At 41.3% G+C, this 24,626-nt stretch overlaps 1 protein-coding gene across 1 annotated transcript; it reads right to left on the bottom strand.

Annotated features, from left to right (window-relative positions):
- Positions 1 to 4,410: 4,410 nt before the first annotated feature.
- Positions 4,411 to 9,613, bottom strand: LOC121189754 (ewing's tumor-associated antigen 1 homolog). The gene is made up of 6 exons (XM_041050184.1): positions 9,468 to 9,613; positions 8,766 to 8,894; positions 8,387 to 8,451; positions 8,148 to 8,257; positions 6,587 to 7,956; positions 4,411 to 5,866 (listed from the first exon to the last, which is right to left on the bottom strand). The coding sequence occupies exons 1-6, from the start codon at positions 9,610 to 9,612 to the stop codon at positions 5,754 to 5,756; spliced, it is 1,932 nt and encodes a 643-aa protein (XP_040906118.1). The 5' UTR covers position 9,613; the 3' UTR covers positions 4,411 to 5,753.
- Positions 9,614 to 24,626: the final 15,013 nt, after the last annotated feature.

Raw genomic sequence — 24,626 nt, 5'->3', positions numbered from 1 at the left:
CATATTCAATCTCTGACTGTACAACAAAGCAACAACTCACCCTGCAATTGCCTCCAAGTCCTTGAAGATGAGCGAACGCTATGTAAAATGCCCTGATATGAAAATGATTTGCAGCCTCTTTCTCCCCAGACTTTTATAACAACTCTCGGCCAATAATAAAGTGTGCATTAGAAAGCTAATAGCTAGCTTCCCTGCATCTGCTTCTCCTTTTTTCCTCAGGGGAAGATTTGGCACCTCACTGTAAAGCCCAGCAACAGAATTACCTCAGCCTAAACCTGTCAACAGACCATTACAGCCCACGCTGACTATTATGGGCTGGGGAAAAAAGGACCAAAGCCATTGTAGCGCAAAGGTGTTGGCAGATATAGGCCGGAGGAATGTGGCAACGGGGATATTTGTTGGCTGCGTGCAAGAGAGTCTACAAAACACGGTTAAGTCTGCAGATGCTTATCAGCTTGCCTAATAAAGCGTGGTGATGCCAGGGTATGAATATGGGATCAGTTTGGAGGGACAAGATTTAAAAAAAAAAACAAAAAAAAAAAACAAACAACCAAAAATAAAAAAAAAACCATAGTGATAATCCAGGCTTGAAGAATGTACAAGAAAATGGAATTTAAGAAAGTTGAGTTGATTGCAGAGCTTTCACTGGGCTAATAAATCCTTCACAAGAGGTGTTTTTTCTTGTACTCCTTCCATTCCAAAGAAATGATTTACATTATAATAACAAGGCTTTGCAAGACATCTCCTTACTCCTTATCACTATTGCGCCTGGGTAACTTTGACCTTTACCAGACTTATTTTCCTAGAAAATATCTTCTGATTAACTAGTTGTAAATTACTTGGATAACAGTGTCGACTAAATAACATAAATGTAACTTTTCCTCAGGTGGGTGAAAAGAAAATCTTTTGTAAAAAGAATGACCAAAATTGGAGATATGTTGCTTCCACACTAAAAGCAATAGATTTAGGTTCCACTGTTAATGCAATACTTCACCATTAAATATTACAGAGATTTTCACTGAGAATTTGTCTATTAGGAACTGTTAAACTCAAAAATCTAAGGCTTTCACCTAAATGTGAATTTAGCTTTAATGTCTCACAATCCTACAATTCACTCTTGTTTCTGTGAAGACATTCTAAAAGCAGAACATATTAAACCAATAAATAAAAACCAATAACAGTGAAATGGCAGGCAATGATTAAAAAACGGACCTAGGAGATGACACGTTTTTCTCAGAACAGCCTGAACTCTGTACTTAAGTGCTGCCCCATCATGCTTTCCATCACTGTCCTCCTTGGAGGTAGTGGGGGAATTTGGCAGCTCCCCTCTCAGCTGCCCCCACCCAACCCCAACCCCAGTGGGGAAGGGGGAGGGGTGGGGGCGGTCATACCTGGGGGCCCATGAATGGAGCCCTCAGGTAAAGCACTGTTGAAACAAATCTAAAGCTGCCTAATGACACGCACCGTGAAACTCTTCACAGGTCATTTACGCTGCTGACAGGCTGCTGCCACAGTGCTGCACACCTCCTCCTCACCGTGTGTGTGTGTGTGTGTGTGTGTGTGTGTGTGTGTGTGTGTGTATAGGTGTGTGTGTGTGTGTGTAAGGGAGAGACAGACAAACATGGAGAGGGACACAGATATACAAACAGATGCAAGAGTGAGAGACAAAGTTAGAGACTAAGACTGGGGGGCGGGGAGCTGATGTATGTGTGATATGTATTAGTCATACACTGGGAGGTAATCTGTGAGCTATGAAAACAGTGTTTAGCCTTTCTGCAGCATGGCCTCACAGCATGGGAAAGCGATTAGAGATGCTATCTCCAGTGGCTGCTCTGCACTTGGGTTAAGGAGGCAATAGCTACCTCAGGTCATATTTCTGAAGAAGTTTAATTTATGTTCGCTGTTCTTGGAGTCTGTTTGCAGAGCAGTGGATATCCTCGGAAAATTTCGGCTCATATTAATCTACTGCAAATGCATTGGTAATCCAGCACACTAGTATGCCTCGAGGCCTCATTACCCACTTCCGCCACTTCAACCCCATACTGAGATAAGTGCTGAATAAAGGCAAGGCGAAGGGAGGGGGGTGTGGGGGCAAATTCTAAGGACTGTTATGCTTGAACAGCATTATTTACACAATTCCAATTCCAGCTTCTGGCTGTTTAGTCAAACAGAGTTTTCATTCTGGAACAGCCTTAAGTGAGATAAGCGTGCTGCCTTTATGTGCTGTGATCGTCACATGTCATCTCTGGATCCCGCTTGGTGTCAGGGAGTTCTCTTAGTCCACTTTTCTTTTGTTTTAATTAGTGTGGGGTAGTCATTCATGACCCTTGACCTCATGACAATTTTCCTGTGGATTCATTCTATTTTTTTTTTTTTTTTGTTCCACACCCTTCATCAGTGCAGGGCCCTGAATCCCGAGTCTGTAACACAACAGGGTTTCAACAAAGATAGTGTTTTGGGCCATGAAGGATCAAATCCTCTTTTCAGTTAAACACCTACAGGGCAGGTCAAAGGTCAGGTTCAGAGCGAAACAACAGCTTCTAAGCTGTCACGCCATGAGCACACCTTCGCTAATCAGCATTAATGAGCGCTAAATGTTCACATGAAGAATAATGTATTGACAAAAGTCTGTTATAAAGCTTAAATGACTATTTTACATGGTATGTGAGTTTTTGTCGTCTTTGTGTCTTCTGTTCCAGTACACTATGTTTTTTCACAGAATCCAGTAACATATTTGGAACAGATATAAATATCCAAATTATAATCAGTCTTTTCAATGATATTATCAGTACACATTTTTGCATTTATCATTACTTGCTGAATAGGCCGCTTCTGTCTCGCATGTTTAAGAAAATATTCCAGGTTGTTTCGCTTTTTAGCAAACTTTCCCTAATGTATCAGATGACACAACACAAATCTGTCCATCATATCCTCTCCTTTCCCCCTAAATTGTTACCACACCATCCCAGACACTTTCCCAGCTTCAATTAATGTCTCCACACATCAGTTTCAAGCTGCAAATTCTCCTCTTCCAAAAATGAAAACATTCACATAAGAATAGACAGTTTAAACAGGTGCCATGGTAACATAATCGTCACTGCAGCAATTACTGCCTTATGCCTGACTAACAGCCATAAATCATTCTCTCTCCACAAAGAGGACATTGTGGCGCTCCACTCCTATCCAATAATCAGAAATTGCTCCATGTACGGCGTGACGAGCGGGCGCTGAAACAGCCCATTCTTCTGTTTGGCGGACGATATTTCGCTCTCTATGGCGACATTACAGGGATCCTTCAGCGAGCACGATATTGTACCTGCTCGACACCTGTTAGCTTTAGCCATGGGTTTCATCAGATAGTTGAAATAAATACTAGTCATCATCATAACCATAATCATAGTCATAAAAAACCACGGGCCTTTATACTGTTGCCAAATTGCCCTGCCATTTGATTTACAGTCGGACTGAGTGGGGAGGGGAAACAGATAGGGCAGGGAGGAGGATGGGCCCTATTACGTGCTCGGAATGGGATAAATACTCAAATATACACACCTGCAGACCACCCGTCTCTCTCTCTCTCACACACACACACACACCTGGGAACTTTCAAAGGCATGTAATGGCTGGGCATGGGCTTGAGGGGAGGAACACTGAGGAATTCTCTTGGGATTACAAAGACGAACATTGTACTAGCCTCACACACAATACAGCAGGTGAGTAGAGTGATAAGAGGCCACAGGACAAATTAGCCCTCATATTAAAATAATTCCTCATGTCTAATAAAAATATTATGCTCTACACTGAGGCTATTGCACATCCACAATGGTGTTCCTTTCCAGGCAGCAACTTGTTGAAAACAGATTTGAGTGTTTGTGAAATGAGCCCATCATATCTGCTCGACCTGTCAACAGTCCTGAAATACACAGAGGTTAGAGTAATGGATGCCAATAACTGCAGTGAGGACACACTGTGTACACTCAAAATCCCGACCAGCTGTGTGATACTAAAGTAGAGCCAGTGATGCAACAAAAAGACACCTACAAAGTGTATTTGCCAATTTCACACAAGGTCCAGTTTGGAGGAGTCATCAGTCATCAGTGTTATCTCAGTGTCAGACCTGGCTTCATAACTTACTTTATGATTACAGAATCTGGATGAGTTTCTGTCCGATCAGTTGTCATCTGACGTGCAGTGTGAGGGGGGATCAAAATGTCTGATTAACTGCCTGAACGATCAAATGTCAAATGGTTCTCAAATGTTCAGTTGGATTTCTGGCATGTCAGAAGTTTTGGTTGCAGTTTGATTAGTTCCACGGTCCAAATTGCCAACATGGCCGCTGCCAAAAGATACGATTTAAACTGCAATGTGTTTGTTTAAATGTTACTGGAGCAGGATTTTATGTGTCATGGTTAAAACTGTCTCGTCTTCATCGAGACTGCTGTGATATAAAATTGAACTTTGCAGCATAACAGACAGATCATATTGTCTCCCATCTCCTGAGATACACCTGCAGCCTGAAAATGTCAAACAACTGAAATTCCAGTTAAATGAAAGTTACAAACCATGAAGTATATTTTAGCAGCCAACTGTATTCAGATATTTCTATTCTTTGTATTCAAACAAGGCACAAACATTCTGAAACATAAATTAGTAAATTAGAGAAATATGTGCAGCTAAGTCCATAATGTTGTTGTGAAGTAACAGTGGCTGGAGTCACTTTCCTTGGGACATTCTGAGGCACTGAGGTAGTGCCTTATCCTGTGTGAGTATAAAAATACATTTCCATAGTTGATTTCTGTTGTAGTTGGAAGAACAATCTGTGAAAGGTCCATAGCATGCCTATTCCAATAATCTGTGCCAACTGAAGGGGGCCATGATGCTGTCAGCACAAAATAACACATGCACAAACAAAATGTAGAAGAAAACAAAACAATACTCACAAAACAAAACAAAATCTGCTGAATCATGGCATTCCTTATTTTCATGTGTAATACAGACACGCTATTATCTTGTCTATTAAACGTGTAGTTTGGTAGTTTTAGATCATGTTACTTCTTAAATTACTTCTTGTAAAGCAATGCCCCTTTGATGACAAAGTTATGGAAACAGCTACATATTTTTAGGAATGAATAAATGTTTAAGGCACATAATGTCTTATCAAACACAAACAGCCGAGAACACAGCAGTCACTGCCAGTGTTCGCTGTAAACTGTAGACATCCATTTCTGATGGATAACATCAACAACTCACTGGGGTTTCATGTCTGTCTGTCCTTGTTATTGCAGTTTGACAAGTAACACTGACTTGGAACTATTTACTTTTAAACAAAAGCAAAAATCAGCAGAACACATTTTCTCTCCAAAATATGTGCAGAGAGTTGAAATGACGTTGTTGGAAAACAACAAAAAAAAAAAATGTGACCAGTTTCAGTCAGCATTTGGAATTATTTCAAACTCAGTTTTTTTAAAGTCAAAACGTGAAGAGCTCAGGAATATCTCTTTCTAATGTTCTCCAAGCACCAGGTCTGACAACGTGCATCAACTTGCTTCTTGTAAAATGTGTTTCTACATTAGCAGCAAAAACATCCAGCAGCTCTGCATCGACAAAAGGCATCAGGGTCTTTTCAAGTCTTTTCTGTGCAAGTGCCCTGCAAATCATCCAAAACCTGGTGATCTAACACTAAACTATCAACACTAATGATTTTTATTAATTACAGTATATGATAATATCCCTTCAGGCAGGATGGGCCTCCTCTATGGTTTTGGGATGTTCTGCATTCGCAGTCGCCTCCTGGCCAAGGCTTCCTGTTTCTTCCTCTCGATCTCGGCTGCAGAGCACTTTCCTGTCATCTGGCTTGTGACAAAAACTGGAGAGGAGGAAGGAAAGTGAGAAAAATGAATGGAAACACTGAATCTGGTTTGCTAGGAAAAGCTGAGAATTGAAACACTTGCAAAGACCTGAGGACAAAAGGGGAAAATCAGAGCTTGTGTTTTGCTGCTATGATCTTGAGCAACTGAAATTTAATTTGTTAACACAAAAAAGTTGCTACCATAACTAGGACCAGTGGGTACCCATGGTGAAACTCATTTGGAAGTACAAAAACCCCCCCATCCTTCCATGTCCAGAAAAAAAAATCTGTCTGCAGCTCACTGGCAGTGAAGCTTCCTGAGGTTTGGACTCTTGACAGCATCACAAATTAAAGCCATGGCGCTACTTGCTTTGGGGGAGAATTGTTCAAGTGCACATGCACTGAACTGTCAATGATTATAAGATCAACATGTGACATCTGTTTTACTTGTGAGTTTTTTACTTCGGTATCCAGTCTTACAGCAAAATGCTGAGAAAAGTAGATGGAATAAACGAAGTGTAAAGATGCACTGAGTTAATAAACATAACCATTTAAAAAGAAGAGCAAAAGAACTGAAAGCTTTTTTGAAAAAATGGAGGTATTAAAACTTTCTTTATGACTTTTCTTCAATAAACACCCTGTGTGATATTATAAAACTACCAACTATAAACACTTTAATTTACAGTATCTTCATAATTTATATTTTAAGATATTCCAGGTGTAAATATTGAAACCTACCTTTGTTGTTTATAGCTGCTGAGTCAGATACATTTCTCTTGAAGGCTGTGTGATCGGACTTGGAGTTCTGCGGTGCCCTGGCTGTCACTGTATGTGGCTTTATATTCACACTGGCATTCCCAGCCTGGAAAGTTCCAGAGGAATCCCTACACTGGGTAAATGTGCCCAGACTCACACGGCTTCCTGGGAGGCTCTGAGACAATCCTGATTTGTTGTTGGCACCTTTCATGGGAATGTTCCATCCCCGGTAGCCCCGGGGATGGAATATCCCCCCTGGTAATGAGTTAGAACGAACAAAAGCACGCGGCGACTGTCTGTTAGTACTGGCTCTGGTGTTTATGGTCCAGCCCCTGTCGATTGGCAGAAGTGCAGTGGTTTTTTGCTGTCTGTCTACAGCAATATCTTGTTTTTCTTGGCCGCTCCTGGGGCTTGCTTGCTGTGGCTGACTGTTGGAGATCCTCTCCACGCTGTCACATACCTGGTAGAGCAGCGCATCGTCGTCTCTGTCGTCCCATAAGCTGTCTGAAATGTCTTTAACAGAGTCTGCAGCTACACAAGCCCCCCTCTGATCATTAGTGATCTTGTCAGGTTGAGGAGCAGCCAGTGCCTTTGTGGTAACAGGCTTCTGGTCAGACATCTGTAATTTAGGTTGTATAACAGTGAAGCTGGGCTTGGAAACCTCAGCTGTCTTGAGCTGGAAGGGAGAGTTGGACACTAACTTGAAAGTGCATCGGTTGGTAGTCTTTGGTTTGGGACACAGTTCCCGGAGAAAACTGCAGCTTGGCCTGGTGTGCAAGTTTGAAGGCTGATGTGCAGAGTTTGTGTTTGCAGCAGGCTTGCAAACAGAGGTCGGATGAGTAGTGTTTGTCTTAGTGTTAGACTGCAAGGTGGCTTTAGGGTGGATGTCCTGTTCTTGGTCAGGATTCTGGGTCATTGCCAGCACAAAAGGGTCATTAAGCAGGTCATCATTCTCCCAGTCATCATCAAAGTCATCACAGTTGTTCGGGCTAAAACCACACGATCCTTTTTCTTCAGCAGAATGTGCAGGGGAGCCAGCTAACTTGAGCTCTGATTGTCGGGGTTCAGCTAAAGTTGAAGTCACAGGTTGGCCTTTAGTTTCCTGTGAACAGGCTGATGCTGAGAGGCCCTGGCTTATTGGGCCACTGACTCTCTGAGTGGAGCAGTCAAACAGAGCGTGCAGCTCTGCCTCCACCTGATCCGATGACGATGGACACTTCAGGTCCTTCACACTGCTATGGAGTGACGTCTCTGTCAGTTGTATCTTCAGTTGCTCTGAACTCTCCTTGTCTTGCTGCATGTTCTCATCAAACTGCCTGGCCAGTTTCATGAGGTCCTCTACACTGTTCTGCCTGTGGAGAGCAAAGAATGGAGAAGGAAAATAATCAACAAACCACAAATAACAGGAAAACTACTACTGCTAATGACAAATAATGAAGTGCTACAGGTAAAAATGACCTGTAATTCTTGCACTGCAGTGTTTGTTAATGTAGGAAATAAAACCAAAGATCCTCAACCAGGAGGTATCTGGGTCTATACACACCGACAGGACCTCTTCCTGACCCTTGGCTCTCTAACCTCCGGTGTGCAAGGGACGGCACTGTCACCGATCCACTGCAGCAGAGGGGATTCAGTCCCTTTTGGTTTTACATCCTGTGTGACGCACAAGCACAAAGAAGAAAAAAAAACATTCAAACTATGGAAAGAATAAGCCTAAATAACCCACTCAAAATTAATTCCAGTTAATTCAGTGGTTAGTCTGGCGCTGAAAGAACAACTGACCTTTGGAGCAATACGATTGACAATATCTGATATTTCCACAACTCTGGTGTTCCTGAGCCCCGAGCCTAAAAACGAGTAAGATAACTGTAAGATGATTGTTCATTTTCATTCACATTCACAGTACAGCCTTGTTTTGTAATTTCTTTTTGAAAATCATTCATAACAGTCAATGTAATCATGTAACAATTAGTTATATCTACATAACTGTTTCCCTCCCACACCATATGTTCATTAAGTAAAACAGGAAGACGCGTGTTCAGCAGCCGTGGATGTTGTCATTCAGTTGTGACAGGTTCCACTGAGTCAGCCTGTATAAATAACAGCGCAGGAAACAGGGGAAACAGATGTGACTTCTGTGTCGAGCATCGGAAATGTTTACCTGCTTTAGCTTGGGTGGGGGATGTGGAATCCCAGTAAATGTCCTGTGATGCTTCCACGTCACCTGGCGAATCCCCATTATTCAGGCCAGAGTACCTGCTGAAGCCTCTGTGCTTTGGACTCTGCAAGTCTGTGTGTGGAGCACAGAGTGATATATCAGCTCAATGCAGACATCCGTAGTCAATTTAACAGTTATCTAAGAGCATTAAACTTCATATTATATATGATTGGACTTGTGTATACTGTATGTGTGCTTCTTGTGCTAAAACCAGGGCCATATTTGATTAGCTGGCCAACAGTTTGATGCCATTAAAGATCATACAGTCTAATAGGACTTATAAAACTGCCAGCCGAACTGAATCCCAAAACATCAACCTGCCCTTATGCAAAAGTTTATTTTTCATCAGTTCAATCAGTTTATGTGCAAATTTAGGCAGCATGTGTTATTTAGAAACCCAGGTGCAATCTCACCAAAACACTACATGCTTCTTCTCTCAAGATGTAGCTTATGTTCGTCTTTCTCCCAACATTATGTGGACCAACACGGTAAAGTCACTAATGTGTGCATGGCTGTGATTTCTAACAAAGGTCAGCGGCGTGAACGGTGGAATCTGATCATGTAGGATGTGATGAAGTTCGTTCGGTTCATCAGCTCGTTCTGTTATTTCGGATTTCAGCAGCGGATTTCGAGCCGCAGCCTCACCTTTACCCATGGGTGGAGTTGCTGCGCCAGGCATCTGCCGTCCTGTGTTCTTGTCTAGTGTTTTGCTGTGACAGAGCTTAGAAACGCTGCTCCACAGTTCAGTGAACTCGGGAGAGCCGGCGGCGGCGGCGGCAGCATGTGTCATCGGCTCAGACACGGTTCACCGTAACAGCGGTAACGACGCCGCGTTCACCAGTTTCATGTTTTCGCAAACACTTTTGTTGTGTTCATTCAAACGGAGCAGGTCGCCATGCTTGCAGGTGACGTCAGCGATCTACGGATGCCGCGCAGGGTTTTCTTTTTCTTTTTTTTTTTTTTTTTGTCGCGCTTCGTTTTGCTTTCGGGAGGCAGGCAAATCTTTGGCGGAGCTGTTGTAAGTTTTGTAGTGTGAGTGCAGCCGTGAGGAGAATGGATGAACAGTAAACAGTGATTTGTAATAAACCTTCGGCAGAATCAGATTCTAATTTTTTACCTTTAAATATGTTGCTAACAATATTCATGTACTTTTACTTAAGTAAAACATTGGATGCAGAACTTTTACTTGTAATGGAGTATTTTTAAATTGTGTTATTGCGACTTTTACTTAAATAAAATATTTCGGTATTTATTTCACCACTGAATATTAGTGGTTTAATCTGGATATAGGCTGAAGATTGAGTAAGAAAACTATATTTTAAAAATGATAATGCTGTGACCTCAGATAGTCCCTGGGCCTTAAGTCTGTGCTGGTACTTCAGAGTATAAAGCCCCAGTAAACATTAACATAAAATCTGACTCATCCCATTGTCAGTTTCGGGCAATGCACGAAGTAGGTCTACCCATATGTCTGCCCAGTAATTGTTATCAGGCTTCGTTGGCCCTGAAGCTTGCTTATTTGTGGAAGCCTTGTTGTGAAGGCTGTTGTTGGTGTGGATCACATGCTTATTGTCAAACAAATCCATTTAACATTTCACATGTGTTTATTATGTGACTCAAACAAATTTGTGGGCACAATTCGTATTACATGGTGCTTGGCAAAAATGCCATAAAGATGTGTTGAGGTTACCGGGGTACTAAGATTGTGTCTGCAACCAGTTTTCCCTTATGAATATCAGACTGGTAGGGATCTACCTCCACTGTAATACTGTCAACAGTCAGTATTGTCCTTTCACTAACTCTCAGACATATGATGTGAAGGTGTGAGCTTACTCAGCAGTATCCTAAATTTCTTTAGCTCTCATTTACTCTTCATGTCAGATATTAAAATGCTTACCATCTTACCATCTGTAGGTTGGTGGACACCAGAAACACTGATGGAATTAAGTCCATGACTTTATCATTCTATCACCAACAAAAAATCTGATGTGTTGGTATGTGTTGAATATGTTTAGATGTTGTCAACAAACCAACATCAAAACCAAAGGAACGATGGGAGTCACAGTGGAATATCTGGGTTGAAACTGGCCTCATCTGCTTCACAGTTGCAGGCATAAGAATTTAATTTGCATTAGTTTTAATTTAATTTAGTGTTCCATCTTGTTCTCAGTCATTCAAATATGAAGAAAACTGGAACATAATATCAGCTGTTGGCATTCTTCAATCCAGAAGAATCAGCCTTCAAAAAGTTTTTTTTTTCTTTCTCATTTCAGACATGATTGAAGACATATAAAAATACTCAACTTGGAATTTTTTTCTGATATGTTTTTTCTTTTTTTCACTAAAAGTTCAATGACCTTGTTTAAAAAAATCCTTAAAATTGCATCTGTCCCTTCTCCCTCACTGAAAATGCTGAAACCATGACTATGCAACTATTTTTCATTTCAAAAGATTTACGGCTTGAAGACTGAGTCTGTTCTCAGTGCATGTGTGCTGGCGGCTTTAAGTTTCCACATCACACTTATGTAAGTTGCAGATTGGACCATAATTGGCTTTCAAAGTAGCCTCCAAAATTGTGTGATATCACAAACTCATTCCTTGTAAGTACATGTCTCTATCTCAGATTTAAGGTGAGCACAGAGAAACTTTTCCCCTGCAGCAGATGAATCTGGGAGTGTCAAACCCTGCACATGCACCATTCTGCACACTGAAGGTCCAACGTCTGAGTGAAGTAACAATAAGTTCACTCAGGTATATTAAGGCAAGAGTATTTTCAGTCTGAAGTGATAACTGCTTTAGAGCCTTAAGATCAAAGGTCAAAGAAACTATTAATACAGTGAACTTAGGGTGAGTGTGTCAGGGAGGCTTTTTTTTTGTGCCAAGGTGGCTGATGGGTCAGCGGCTTAGCCTTTGTTTTAGTGTGTTCAGGGAGTAAACTTCAGTGTCAAAATCTTGGTCTCAAATAAATTTACACTTCTAATTAAAACACATTTGTCAAATGTGACATCAGGGTCTGAGTTTTCTGAACACACACACACACTCTCGCTCTCTCCAAACTGTTTTTCTGACCTTTCAGACTTGTCAGAGATCGTTTTTAAATCAACTTGGATTTGTCTTGATTTTGGCTGCTGTTGGGTTTTATCTGAACTGTCAAACATAAATAAATATTAAATAAATAAAATCATTCATTTTTCCCTTACACTGTACACCTTTACTTGTACTCACTTGTACTACAGATAGTACAAGTTATACAGAAAGTATGAAGGCTTGCTTTTGTATTGTCTTTTAAAGACCAGTGTTTTGAGTAGTTAAGTGTTAAAAAGCTTAATTGAGAGCTGGTGAAGATAGATATACATCTATTTCTGTTTGCTCTTAAGAAACCTTATTATTTTTTCCTATTTTGGTCTTCAACCGTAGCCAAATGAGTCAGGTCTTGGAATTTGTTTGGGACTCAGCTAAACCTTAGTAATATCCTTCCTTACAACTATATTTAGCATTTAACTGAGTGAACTTCCAAAAAATTTGTCTTTTTGCATTCATGTGTCAGAGTGGAATGAATAATTGCTTCCGTGGTAACAGGTTAGTGATTTGTGAGTTGATTATTCCAGATAAGTCCTTGTGTTTTTGAAATTAGTCCATGTTTCCACCACCATCATCCTCTTATCTGTGAAAGCTGAGGAAAGGAGGTACATGATGAATGTTGGTGCCGTTTATTTAACTATGTCATGCATGCACAGACACGCGTGTGAGCAAACAGGATTCAGAGTTTTCACTGAACACACAGTATGACTCCTTTGATCAAGAAAGAAATACTCAGTCTCAAAACATTCGAAAATGTATCCTCTCATTGGTAACAGGAAACTAAACTTTTAATAAGCCAGTGGTGGAGGTTGAATGATTTCTTAAGTTGTACTTAGCTAACTTGTTGGTAGTGCTGATTGTGTTTATTCCCACAGAGGTCAAAGGTCAAGGTAGAAGCAAGTGAAATTAAATGAGAGAAATTGAAAAAGAAATTTGATCAGTCACTTAATGTGGATTTTTACTGTTTTGCATTCGTGATGCGTGAAATTCGTATTTTATCTGAGCCTCACGATGTGATGCAAAACAAACTGACCATCGTTCTGCAGTGAGGATTTCGGATGTTAACATCAAATCAGTTCCAACCACATTTTCTATATTTAAAAGAACTGAAGACATATTTCTGACATTCTGCTGAGCAATTTCCAGAATAAAGCACTAGATGGTGCTTGTATACCTCCATGGTATTGTGTGTGTGTGTGTGTGTGTGAGAGAGAGAGAGAGAGAGAGAGATACAGTACGTCAGTAAGTCAGTGTAGATTGGATGCAGAGAGACTTGTGTAAAAAATGTTTTACTGAGGCACTGTACTGCAGGAATTGTATTTTGTAATAGATAACACACACATACACACACACGCACCAAAGCTGCAGTGAATTACTATGCTTGATTATACTTGATTCTGCTTTGATTGTTTTCATTTGGAAGCTGTTTATCAATATAGAGAATTGGAGAAGCCAATCAACTGTGTTTCTTTGATTGAACGCCAGAAACTGTTATGAACAGACGACCTGTAGTCAGAGCCTCCACTTCTCTGGTTAAAGCATAATTCTTGCTTCATAAAAGCAAAAGCAGATATTTAACCACTTCTAATGATAAATGCATGGGAGTTGAGGGCAACCGCTGCATGTGTCACCTCTCAGGCAAACTCATTCTCATTTTGTGAATCAAGAGCATGGTTGTTCCAGGAAGAAAATATAGAAATAAAAGAAGAAAAAAAAAGTCCTGTCTCCCAGATCCTGAAAGTTTAGATAAGATATACTAATGTATTTGTGGTCATCTTTAAAGAAACCAAACATATGTTGGACGTTTCACCATACAGCCAGATAACCAGCACAACAGACAATAACACAAAAGCAGGAATTAAGTGTGTTTTAATAGAGATATAAAAACTGTACAGTTTGAATTTACTATTTTTGTTTAAATGCTGACTCATCACCAGCTTTTCTACCTTGACCAGAGTTTAATTCTGGGGCAAAATACATTTTCACATTTTGATATAGTTGTTTTCAGTAAACGAATTGTTAAATTTTTTTAAATAAAAAGAGAAGGTTCTTATTAAAATGGCTGTAATAAGTTCCCACAGCCCAAAGTAACATCTATTTTAAAGATGTAGAAATTACAGGGATATAAAACAGAAAGCAGTAAATCCTCACATTTGAAGCCAAAGCCAGTGAATTTGCATTTTTGCTTGATGAATGACTTAAACAGTTATCATTTTTTTAAATCAATGAACTCTGTCTTTTGACTAATCTGTTCATTTACTAATCATTTGAACACTGTAATTTTCTAAATATGTATTTCATTCATTCATTCATCCATTCCTTTTGTTGGACAAACATTTCTGTTGTGATGCCATGCACACCAAACAACATATTTATTCCTATAGACCATTGTCATGTTAGTGGCGTAGCTGTTGTCAGTGTTAAAGAGGTTAACTGGAACTGCCAGTATGGATGTAACAGCGATTTAATCAACAGTTAGCTACATTTCATGCCTCCCTTTAATGCATTCAGCTAATCTTGGGGGTATCCCCATTGCTCTGTCAAGCGAGTTGTGTCATATCACGCCGCCACGCAAATCCATGCCCGGGGGGGGGGGGGGGGGGCGCCGTCTCCTGCCCGTCTAAAAGTCACCGTAACACCCTCTGTCACACTGAATGCTAGCATTTCTCAGAAGTGATAGTTAGACCACAGAATAAAGGGCATGGATGTGTCACTTTCAATTTGAATATGAGGCGTCAGCCCTCCGCTGCCTTGTGTTTTTACCCATTCTGTCTTTCCTCCTCTTCAGCGAGCCTTTCCAAGCCGTGTCACAGCAGAGGAAAAAAAAAAAATTGCCAAAGGCTGCACAGGGAGGGGCGAGAAAGAACAGTTTAGCCTGGATTCTCCAAGCTAGCTTGATTCTTTCCCAGAAGCCTGTCTCTTCACCTAACTACCTACCGCCTTCTTCTATTTATTGGTTACGCCTGGGTTGTTTAGAGGCAATTAAGGAGCTAATTGTGGAGATTTCTGAGGACCGGGTATTATAGTAAAAAGTAAAGAGCTAATGGCTAATTGCCCAAGCAGCTGCTAGTGTTTATGAAGGAGGAGTGAACATGCCAGGGGATCTACCAGGCGTAGACAGCAATGAGGACAAGGAAGCGTTTGTGTGTGTGTGTGTGTGTGTGTGTGTGTGTGTGTGTGTGTGTGTGTGTGTGTGTGTGTGTGTGTGTTTTTGGGGGGGCTCATCATCGCTGTGGATCCCAGGGATGGTTCACACTGGGCAGATGCCAGGTGAGCAAGACAAGCAGGAGAATATGGGGCTCAACTCAGAATAGTGTCTGCATAAATAATAATCACCTCAGATGGCCTCTGGTGCTGTCTCTCCAAGGAGTCCGTGCGTGGTGTCTTCCATGTTTGTATGTGAAGGGTATTTCCCAATGTTTATGCCACCGCTATATCCTCCCTCACCCCCTACCCATTCTGCCAGACCCCCCTTTGGGCTAGCAGTGCCTCATGGATGACAGTTAGCATGTGGCAGAGCTCTCTGAAGTGGAAGGGATCCAGGATGCTGGGTTTCTGTGCCAGCTTCACCAAGCTGGGATTTCACCCATTTCACAGTGTCTGCCAATGGCTGGGGCTGTGAATGAAAGCATTTGAAACAATGCCTGGTTCTGCAGTGTCAGATCAGTGGGCTTCAGCAGTGGTTTGATGCAGCCTAAGGTGGTTTTGCGTCTATCTGGAAGAATCCCAGCAGCCTTTTTTGGTCACATGGGGGGGAAAGGGAAGTGCTAAAGGGCGTCCAACTGCACTCTCAAACAGCAGTGGATGTTTGAGATGAAGAGGAGAAAGAGAACATCAAAGCAGGACAGTGGTGGCCTCATTTTGGTTTGGCTTTCTGCTCTGTTTTTCGCCGGCAAACATGACTGGTATGATTTCAGGATTCTGAGGAAGACAAACATTTACTGGACACATTTTCCAGTTCCCCTGTTGTTTTGAGTGTTCCATCAGAAAGAGGGAAAACAGTAAGGGTTTTTAAAATAGTAGGGTGTCAAAATCATGAAGTATGCGGAGTCTTGCATCCTATTTGTCGCAATAGATGATCTCAGATATGAAGGAAAACTACCAGGGTTATCTTTTAATCAAAACTGCAGTGTAAAACTCAAACTTCGTCATCAGAAAATTCAGCGAGAAAGACATCAACAGTACCGTCCAAACTATGTCACTGACGGGTGATCTCTAGAGTGCACTATGCAGAGGGCAATGATTAGCTTAGTAACAAGGATGGGGGGGAGAAAAAAGAATCTAATAGTTAAGCAATACCTTTATTTTAAAAATTTCATCCTTTTTATTAGACTAACCTCCAAAACTTAACGTCTGTAATGAAATAACATAATTTTAGTATATCTAATTAACCTCTGTCTCGACCCCCTGAGGGCTTCACTTAACATAGATTCAACTAAGGTTGTCTTGGCTGCCACTCTGCTTTAGGTGTTACACTTTAGGTGCAAGACCTTTCTGTCACGATCTCCATAGTCCCCATGTCTGGGCAAACCCGCTATATACTGCATTATGGTAAATCCTTGTCCATATGTGCTGGGAGACGTCATGTAACATGCAGGAGAGATGGCGAAGAGGAAGCCATTTTGCAGAATGAAGACACAGCAGCAGTCGTGAAGGAAGGCTAAGGCAAGAGCAGAGAGAGGGGCGGTGTGTCTGTGTACAGCACACTGTAGCAGCAGCCTACTTTGACTGCTCATTTATTCTGTTTATAATAGCAAAGCCGATGATAAATGTCCCGCAGAGTGCACATGTGCTAAAATATTCATCAATTGGAGGCTCCCTAATTTGCGGAGGAGGAGAACCAATAAATTCAGATGTGAGCGGCAGTCATGTTATATTTATATGAATATGCAAGATGACACTAAGATTAATCTGGCATGTATGTGCTTTTAACCAACTCTAATGTTCTTGTCTTAGAGATGTGCGAGAGGAAGGTGAGAAGGTGCAAAACAAAGTGGGCTGTGCTTTCATGCAGAGGCTCGATGGAAATTCAACCACAGTTTCTCTAATGATGTTTCTGAATTTTCAGGGTTAATGGCAACCTAAAAAAAAAAAAATCATAACTTAATATGCACCGTCCTCTCTGATTAAAGGAAAAGTGGGGGACTGCTATTTCTCTTCATTTAGATTTTTCAAACATATAATAACATAAAAACTGCCCCTCAGCGTTTTGGTTATGGTGAAATTTGATTTGTCATGATCACGGCATTCGAGGCTTTTTTCTTCCCAAACCACATGGTTTAAAATAAAACTTGATTAGTCGGTTTTCCTCAGAGCAGCGCTGAATTTTTTTTGCACTGGCAGCTTGCAGGGCTTTCTAATTTCCTCTTTTCTCCTCCGTTATTTTCTGTCCTTATCTCTTTCTTTGCTACTGTATTCTTTGTCTTGCTCTCTCCCACTCTTTTCTTCTCTCTCTGGTTTTCTCTCTGTGTGTTTTTCTCACCCTTTCTGCTCAGGTGTGTGGGGCCCGGAGGAGGAGGAGGGAGAGGGGGGCGGGGGGGGGGGGGGGGGGGGGGGGGGTTTCTCTAGTCGTATACCCTGCAGAGCCACTCTCTCCTGGGGTAAGGATGACAGGAAGTCAGCCAGATGGCACAGAGCAGGTCTGCAGCATGTGACCTCCTCTCTGGAGAGGCAGGAAGCAAGGAGTGGAGGAGGAGGAGGAGAAGGAGGAGGAGCAGAAGGGGGGGTGTCAGTGAGCTTAAGGAAAGCTGGTGAGGAGATGGAAGAAAGATGTGAGGAGTGGAGCCGACTGAGTCTCTCATATATCAGTGTTAGCAGTTGTTCCACCTGTAAAATCAAGAGCTTTAAGATTAAAATTTATGGAAAAGTAAAATTTTAAGGTCAGTAACATTTTATATAAATAAATTTGCCCTGTTCTGTTTTATATCTTTGAATGACAGAACACAGTGAGTCAACATGTAGCCAGTTCATGAACATCCAGTGTTTGGAAGGCCTTGCTTGGGATGAATAAGTTGTTGATAAGGAGGAAGCGATGAAATAGAAAAAATATGGGGAAGAAAGATCAGCTGTAATATTTCGTGTTGTTAACAAATCCCAGGAAAAGACCCAAACCAACGATGATTTAGTCCTAGAGCTTTGTCCACATCAGTGAGCCGTTCTGTTGAAGTAAATAAAGCAAACTTTTCTTCATTACCATGAACACGGGAACTGTAGATATTTTGAGTCAACCCTTCATACACTGGTGCTATAAATGCTTAGTATCTGAAAATAGACCCCTGCAAATGCAGCACTTACTGTTGTTTGAGTAACATTTGCAGAGCCCAGCTGTATCACGAAATTACTTTGCCTTATTTTTTTCAGGAAAGGAAAAAAAAAAGTTTTACATCTTCAGTAAGAACCAGTGGGTTTGGAGCTGAGCGCCACAGACAGGGTAGGAAGGTCGGAAAATAGAGATACTGTAGATCTACACACTGTCAGCTCTGGGCTTTTACGGGATTTGTTGACAATAATCCAAATATAGAATAGCATCATCCTCATCCTTTAAACAGACACATTTTAGGACCACCCACATGGTTTGATTGACAGGTGAGCTCTGGGAAGTGCACTGCAGGAAAGTAGAAGCTGTCATTGTTAAATATAAAGGAAAAATCTTTAAAAAGACAAAAACAGTAATTTAATGACAAGGTTGTGGCTGTGTGTACAGAAGATGTTGGAGCCAAAAAAAAGATTTATTCAAAACAACAGGAACCTGACTGTGATCCTTTATTCAAAGAAGAGTTACAGTACTTTTTAAATAAGTGTTCACGTCATCAGTTAACACCCATGGTTCGATTTCTTTCCGCTTCCAGTGCAAGAGAGAAATTTAGGGAACAAATATACTGTAACCCAGACATCAAAAGCTAATTTGCATTTTTGCACTTTCTCCATGTCCTGTTCTCTAAATTCAATCCTGTCCAGAGTCTGTGGAGTAAAACAGCCAGTTTGGTGACCTGGAAAAGACACAGCTTCATTTCACCCAGCTGGAAGTCACTTCACAAGTAAACAGCTCCCATTTGGTATTGACATCCTCAGTGTAAAGGGGAAAAATAAATTGACAAATTTCTCCACTTATTATTATTAACATTGCCATGCACACACAGATTTGCTCATCACATTGCACAAACTTCCATTTCATGCACAACTCCCAGTCTGCCCCTAACCAACCCCGCCCCCCCTCCCCTCCCTCTGTTCCCCTCCTGCCCGCGGTTGCCTTTGATCTAAATTTGGCCTCAGTAGAAGTCTTGTATACAGTCATTTTCATATGGAGGCTTTGAACACACTGATGGAGGGCCCGTCGCTGCCGCATTCACTTTTATCCTCCGAGCCCTTTTCCCTTGGAACCCAGCAAGCATATGGCGAACACCCCTCACCAGAGTTTCCTACAACAGGAGGGACCGCCCACTCTTAACATCTCCTATTCCCCGAGTCCTTCCATCACTCTGGATTTAGAGATGTTGGAAATTAGTTACACTGGTAGAGCCATGACAGCGATGTTTATGAGGCAAAGTTTGTTTAAATAGACTCAAGAGGCTTTTAAAAGACCAATGTGTAGGATTTATGGGGATCTGTTGGCAGAAATGGAATATATAATCACCTAAAATTAATAATCGTTGTGTTTTTGGTAGCTCAGAATGAGCCCTTCAAATCTACTTAGGGAGCAGGTCCTCTTCCATGGAGTCTGCCATGTTGCATTGCCATGGTCCTACGGTAGCCCAGAGTGGACAAACCAAACACTGGCTTTAGAGAGGGCTTTTTGTGCAGCTTCTCCGACATGATTGGATGCCACTAGATGCCGCTGCATCCTACACACTGGTCCTTCAAATATCCGACTGTCAGCAAACCTGAAAAATGAGTAACATAAAACTAAATGCGGTGAATTGATAGCTTGATCTCACCCACCTGCTTGTTTTTCTTCTGAACCAGGTTCTATGTAGGCGGTCATCCAAGTGAACCAGCAGATGACACATAAGTTACAATATTAAATACAGCAATATTAAATATCTTTAATATAAGGATGGAAACCTGGACTTGCACATCAGATTTTTCATCTCTGCGAGTGTGTTCTGGGACATGAAGATCACCTTTCTCGCTCTGGTCTTTCACTTTACTGAAACAGAAACCTGGCCATTGTTTGCTAACAGAGAGCTACAGTCTTTTGGTCTCTTCGTCTCGAACCGAAGAGCCGTCATCTGCTGCCAAAATGTCCTTCGAGAGACAACGACCAAAGCAGATCCACTGTATCACAGGCTTGTCGTCAAAGAGCTCTGACTGAATGAATACCTTTTGAAAGCCGACGTTCCCCAGACGCTTGCAGAGAGTTCAGATAGAGAGTTGTGTTTCTCTTTTGAAGGTTTGTGTAAATGGGACAAAGAGTTGACAGTCACCAGGTTTCTTAGTTAAAAATGCTGTTCATTCTTTATGGTATTTTTTTGGGCTGAAATAAACAACTACAGTTGATTTTATAATCCCCTCAAGTGAACAGAATAATAAACTTTTAATTACAATTAAAACCTAATTAGAACTGTCTAGGCAGTCATTTTATTTACTTGGTTTCTGGGGCTGAAGATTTTAATCTTTCCATTGTTAAATCTTTTCCTTGTGAGGGCTGTTACACTGTATGCCTAAGAACAAAAATACATGTGTACTCCGGAAGGGATACAGCATTTATCTCATTACCATTTCTTAAATGTTTGCAGCCATTGTCTTCCTTTACAGTGCAAACACCATGCTGTACATGTAAAACTGCTGCTGGGGTTGTTTTCATGCTTTTATCTTAAATACATTCTTTCCAGATTGTTCAGCCCTAGAAACTGGTAATTACCATATATTATCACCTCCACAAGCTCCACCACTAGGGTTGCCATGTTTGAGGTAATTATATCACTCCCAAGTTGTCTGTATAATCACTTAACAGAAGAAGCAGCTCTTCATTCGTGGAGCTTTGACACAAACACGGAGATGTTTAAAATATTTCCTTTAGCCTCAGGGGTACGTAGATGACAGTATTTTAAAGACACGTTAATATATGTTCGATCTGTGTGATCCCTCTTCTCAGCTTGGTCTGAGGAAGCTCATGATCTACTCTGTGTTCAAAGGAAAAAAAAAAAAGAAAATGTAGACACGTAGACAAATGTGATAGTTTGGTACTCAGTTGTGGGGATAGGCGTAGGTGTTTACCGACAAGGGAAATTTTTATTTTCATCTAAGATTATGAGCATGATCAAAAACCCAACAACCCAAAACACAACAAACATGAGAATATAAATTATGGGGTGCAGTTCTCCAGTATTTAATCTAATTGGTTGCCAGAAAAACATTTTAAGAGTTTAGAGGACTTTTCACTTACTCAAAACAGGACTCTTCTTTCTATCACCTTCCTCCCATAAAACCCTGACTCCTACAAATTACATTTCCATAGAACTAAACTGAAACAGCAAATACATTTTGTAGGTTGGGTTTGGTTGACTGTCACACCAGAGACCACGGTTTGCTGCCACAGTCTTGTCTGTGGTTAGGTTTAGGCAACAAAAGCACTTTGGACAAGATTAGGAAAAGATTGTGGTTTTGTTTAAATGCAAATAAACACGTTGTGTCTGAAGTCACTGTAAACTTTTTCAGTATTACTGAAAAAAACAAAAACAAACTAAAACTATCCAAGGCAAGTGAGAAAATATGTTTGTTTTGTAATTTGGGCGGACCTATCCTTTAATTTCAAATGAAAACAAATTTATTAGTTAATGAAGATTAAAACTCACTGTGACTTACTGCCACTTTGATGGGTTATCTCAAAACATTTGGTTATAAAATTGGATCATTTTTATGTCGTTGGAAGACTTTAACATGTGAGACATAATGTTTGGGCAACAAGTATTTTTCTAAATGAGCATAGTTTCGGAACGAAACATCTATTCTTGTAACTTAGCTTCACCCTTACCCTGGGCCCATTTGAGGGTTTTTTAGGTTGTAAATAGCGCAACCATGTTGAGACACATCAGACTGTTTCCGGGCACCACAGACACCATTATCATTCCAACGCTTATTTCAGCTGACTGTGATATTGTGCTGCGTTTCCGTGTTTGGTGTTGTCTGTTTCCATCGCGCCAGCTGTTGGGTTATTTATAACTGTGGTTGCTGATCTAAATGAGCTTGTAATTAGGCAGCAATGCTTTTTAGGAGACAACCGCTCCTTCCCATCAATCCATCCTTCCCTCCCTCCTCTGCTCCCTCCCTCCTCTGCTCCATCCCTCCTCTACTCCATCCCTCCTCTGCTCCATCCCTCTCCTTCGCCCTCACTCTCCCTGTCTCCCTGCTGTCCCCAAACACATCAGGAGACAAGCGGGAGATAAAGGGGAGACTTGACTTCACTGAATAATTGAAGGGGTTTTTACAAGTGAAACAGCTCGCTATCTGACCCCATAAAGGCAACACACGGGGCCCTATCAGAGCTAAGCAGGCACACACATGCACGTGCACACAAGTGCACAGTAGGTGTCATTAGGTCGAAGGCAGGGCCTAAAAAAGCCAGACAGTTTTTAATTGGCTGCAGCATCACCTTCTGTCAACACGCTGCTGACAAGCTAAAACTTCACCCTGAACTTTTCCGAAGAGAACGGCGAAACAGAGAACAGAGCTTCTCATGTGGCTTCAACAGACACCAGAGGACGTGTTTGTATGTTTTCCCCTAGCTTGAGCAGTTACCTCCACCACCACCACCTCTCAGTCATTACAAAAGAAGGCAAAAACATGCCTGTAAGCTGGGTCCCCCCCTCCACCTTCCCTGATGAGCAACCCTTTACCTCATGCTAATTTCCAACTTTCAAAGCTTGTAAACTTTATCTAATTATACACAAGTCGATAGACTCCCTTGCCCAGATTTTTGGCAGGTTGTGGTGTTAATTTATGAAAAACAAATCTGAAATATGCAGATGTCTTTTGTTTGAAGCAGCTGTTTGGTCCTGTTGCCAGGTTTCAATCAGGCAGTCTCTGGGGATGCCCGTGTGTGCGATCTGTGGCCAAGGCCCCCCGTTTGATGTCTGACAGGGACGGAGGGACAAGGCTTAAGTACGGGTGCTCACCCACAGCCAATGTACAATTACTGTACAGGGTGTGCATGCGTGTGTGTCTGTGTACGTGTGTTTTTATAGTTGTTGTTTTTTTTTAACTTTAATAATGACATAATATGGCAGGATATTTCCAGTCATTTATAAAAAGTAATGAGGAATAATGAGCTGCAATATTCTGCAATTGTTGTTTCCTGAAATTTAACGGGAAACAAAAACCACAGATGATTCTCGTTCTCAAAAAAGAAAACCAGTTTGCGGAGAAATGTCACGGCCCGAGATTATATGGCTTCTGAATGCAGGAGAATGAATTTTAGACTGAACTTCAGGCACGTTTCACTTTCAAAACACAATCATAGAAGACGAAGTATCCTTCTCATTTTGACCTTTTTAAAACAAACTGCTTTTTCTCATTGGCTCTCACAGCGTTCCGTTGCCTGCATCCTCAGAGGCTCCAACAAAGCAGATCACAGTGGATTCATTTCTCCTGCATAATACAAGTAAGTGAACTCCATAATGAACCCTGATATGAACTTTGACCTGTTGTGTAATTTGAATTAAAGGAAGCTGAAGGAACACAGAGAAGATGCAAAGTTTTAACCATCAGGATGCCAGGGCGCATTTGCGTCGACCGTGTTCTGACTAACGCTGTCACCGTGTTCATTGCTAATTTATGGGGCTCATTAAGTGATGCGGAACACACAAAAAATCGGAGCAATTATCATTTATCTTGATATATTATTTACTAGGGATCATTTTCCTTTCTTGGTTGGGGACCGGGGTGAGGGAGATGCAGGGGAGGAGGAATGGGTTGGGTGTGGGGTGAGGGAGGGAAGGAGGGAGGGAGGGAGGACCACAGGGGTTTGGAGACAGCTGGCAGAGAGCGAGAGGTAGTGAGAGATAGAAAGAGACAAGGAGAGAGGGACGACAAGACCGAGACAATGTGAAGAGTGTGTTTGAAGTGATGAGGATTTTTATGACCAATATTAATTCACGGTTTTTGTGTAAAAATATCTGACAACTTAAATTCGAACTGCTTATTGCTACTTCAACAAGCTTTGAATGATCATTATTAGCTATTTTTCCTGTGCAGCTTTCCACAGACACAGTTACACAATGTCGCACAATGTCACACTATATAAATAAGGCTATATTATAACGGTGCCATATTTTGTATTTTAATGTCAATAATTTATTACTACATTTATTTTAATAGTGGTTTAATTACCACGAACAGCCAAGACTGTATCCAAAAACACTGGCAGCCCAACAGGCCTTAAACGCAGCAATTAAGGTTGGGAGCCACTGGTTTGATCTGAAGGCCAATTTGCTGAAGCACTTTACAGCTAAAATCAGGTGGAGGGAAATTTCAGAGTAAACAGAGCTAAAGATTTCAGTCTCTTTCAGCGTCTTCTGTATAATCAAAGAAAAACAAACAAATGCAACCACAGCTCTGAGTGGAGACGTCCTTCTCTCCGCTAGGAAATGGTCTTTAATCTTTGAAAAACATAAACACTGGCGTGGTATTGAGGCACCCAGTCGTCTTGATCAGTGGTATAATCTGTTTGCTTTAAATGATGATACCTATGCAGTAGAAGGTTTGAATTTCAGATTACTACATGTA

Source organism: Toxotes jaculatrix, chromosome 11 (genome assembly GCF_017976425.1).
Source record: "Toxotes jaculatrix isolate fToxJac2 chromosome 11, fToxJac2.pri, whole genome shotgun sequence".
Lineage (NCBI taxonomy): Eukaryota > Metazoa > Chordata > Actinopteri > Toxotidae > Toxotes > Toxotes jaculatrix.
This window is presented reverse-complemented; position numbering and strand designations above follow the sequence as displayed.

What these genes read in the sequence shown, in the direction of transcription:
- LOC121189754 (XM_041050184.1), bottom strand. Translation starts at nt 9,612, where the DNA reads ATGACACATGCTGCCGCCGCCGCCGCCGGCTCTCCCGAGTTCACTGAA. An exon ending in GTCAGGAAGAGGTCCTGTCG is followed by an intron (nt 7,957 to 8,147) that starts GTGTGTATAGAC and finishes TGCTCTCCACAG; the next exon opens with GCAGAACAGTGTAGAGGACC. An exon ending in AGCAGCTATAAACAACAAAG is followed by an intron (nt 5,867 to 6,586) that starts GTAGGTTTCAAT and finishes CCTCCTCTCCAG; the next exon opens with TTTTTGTCACAAGCCAGATG.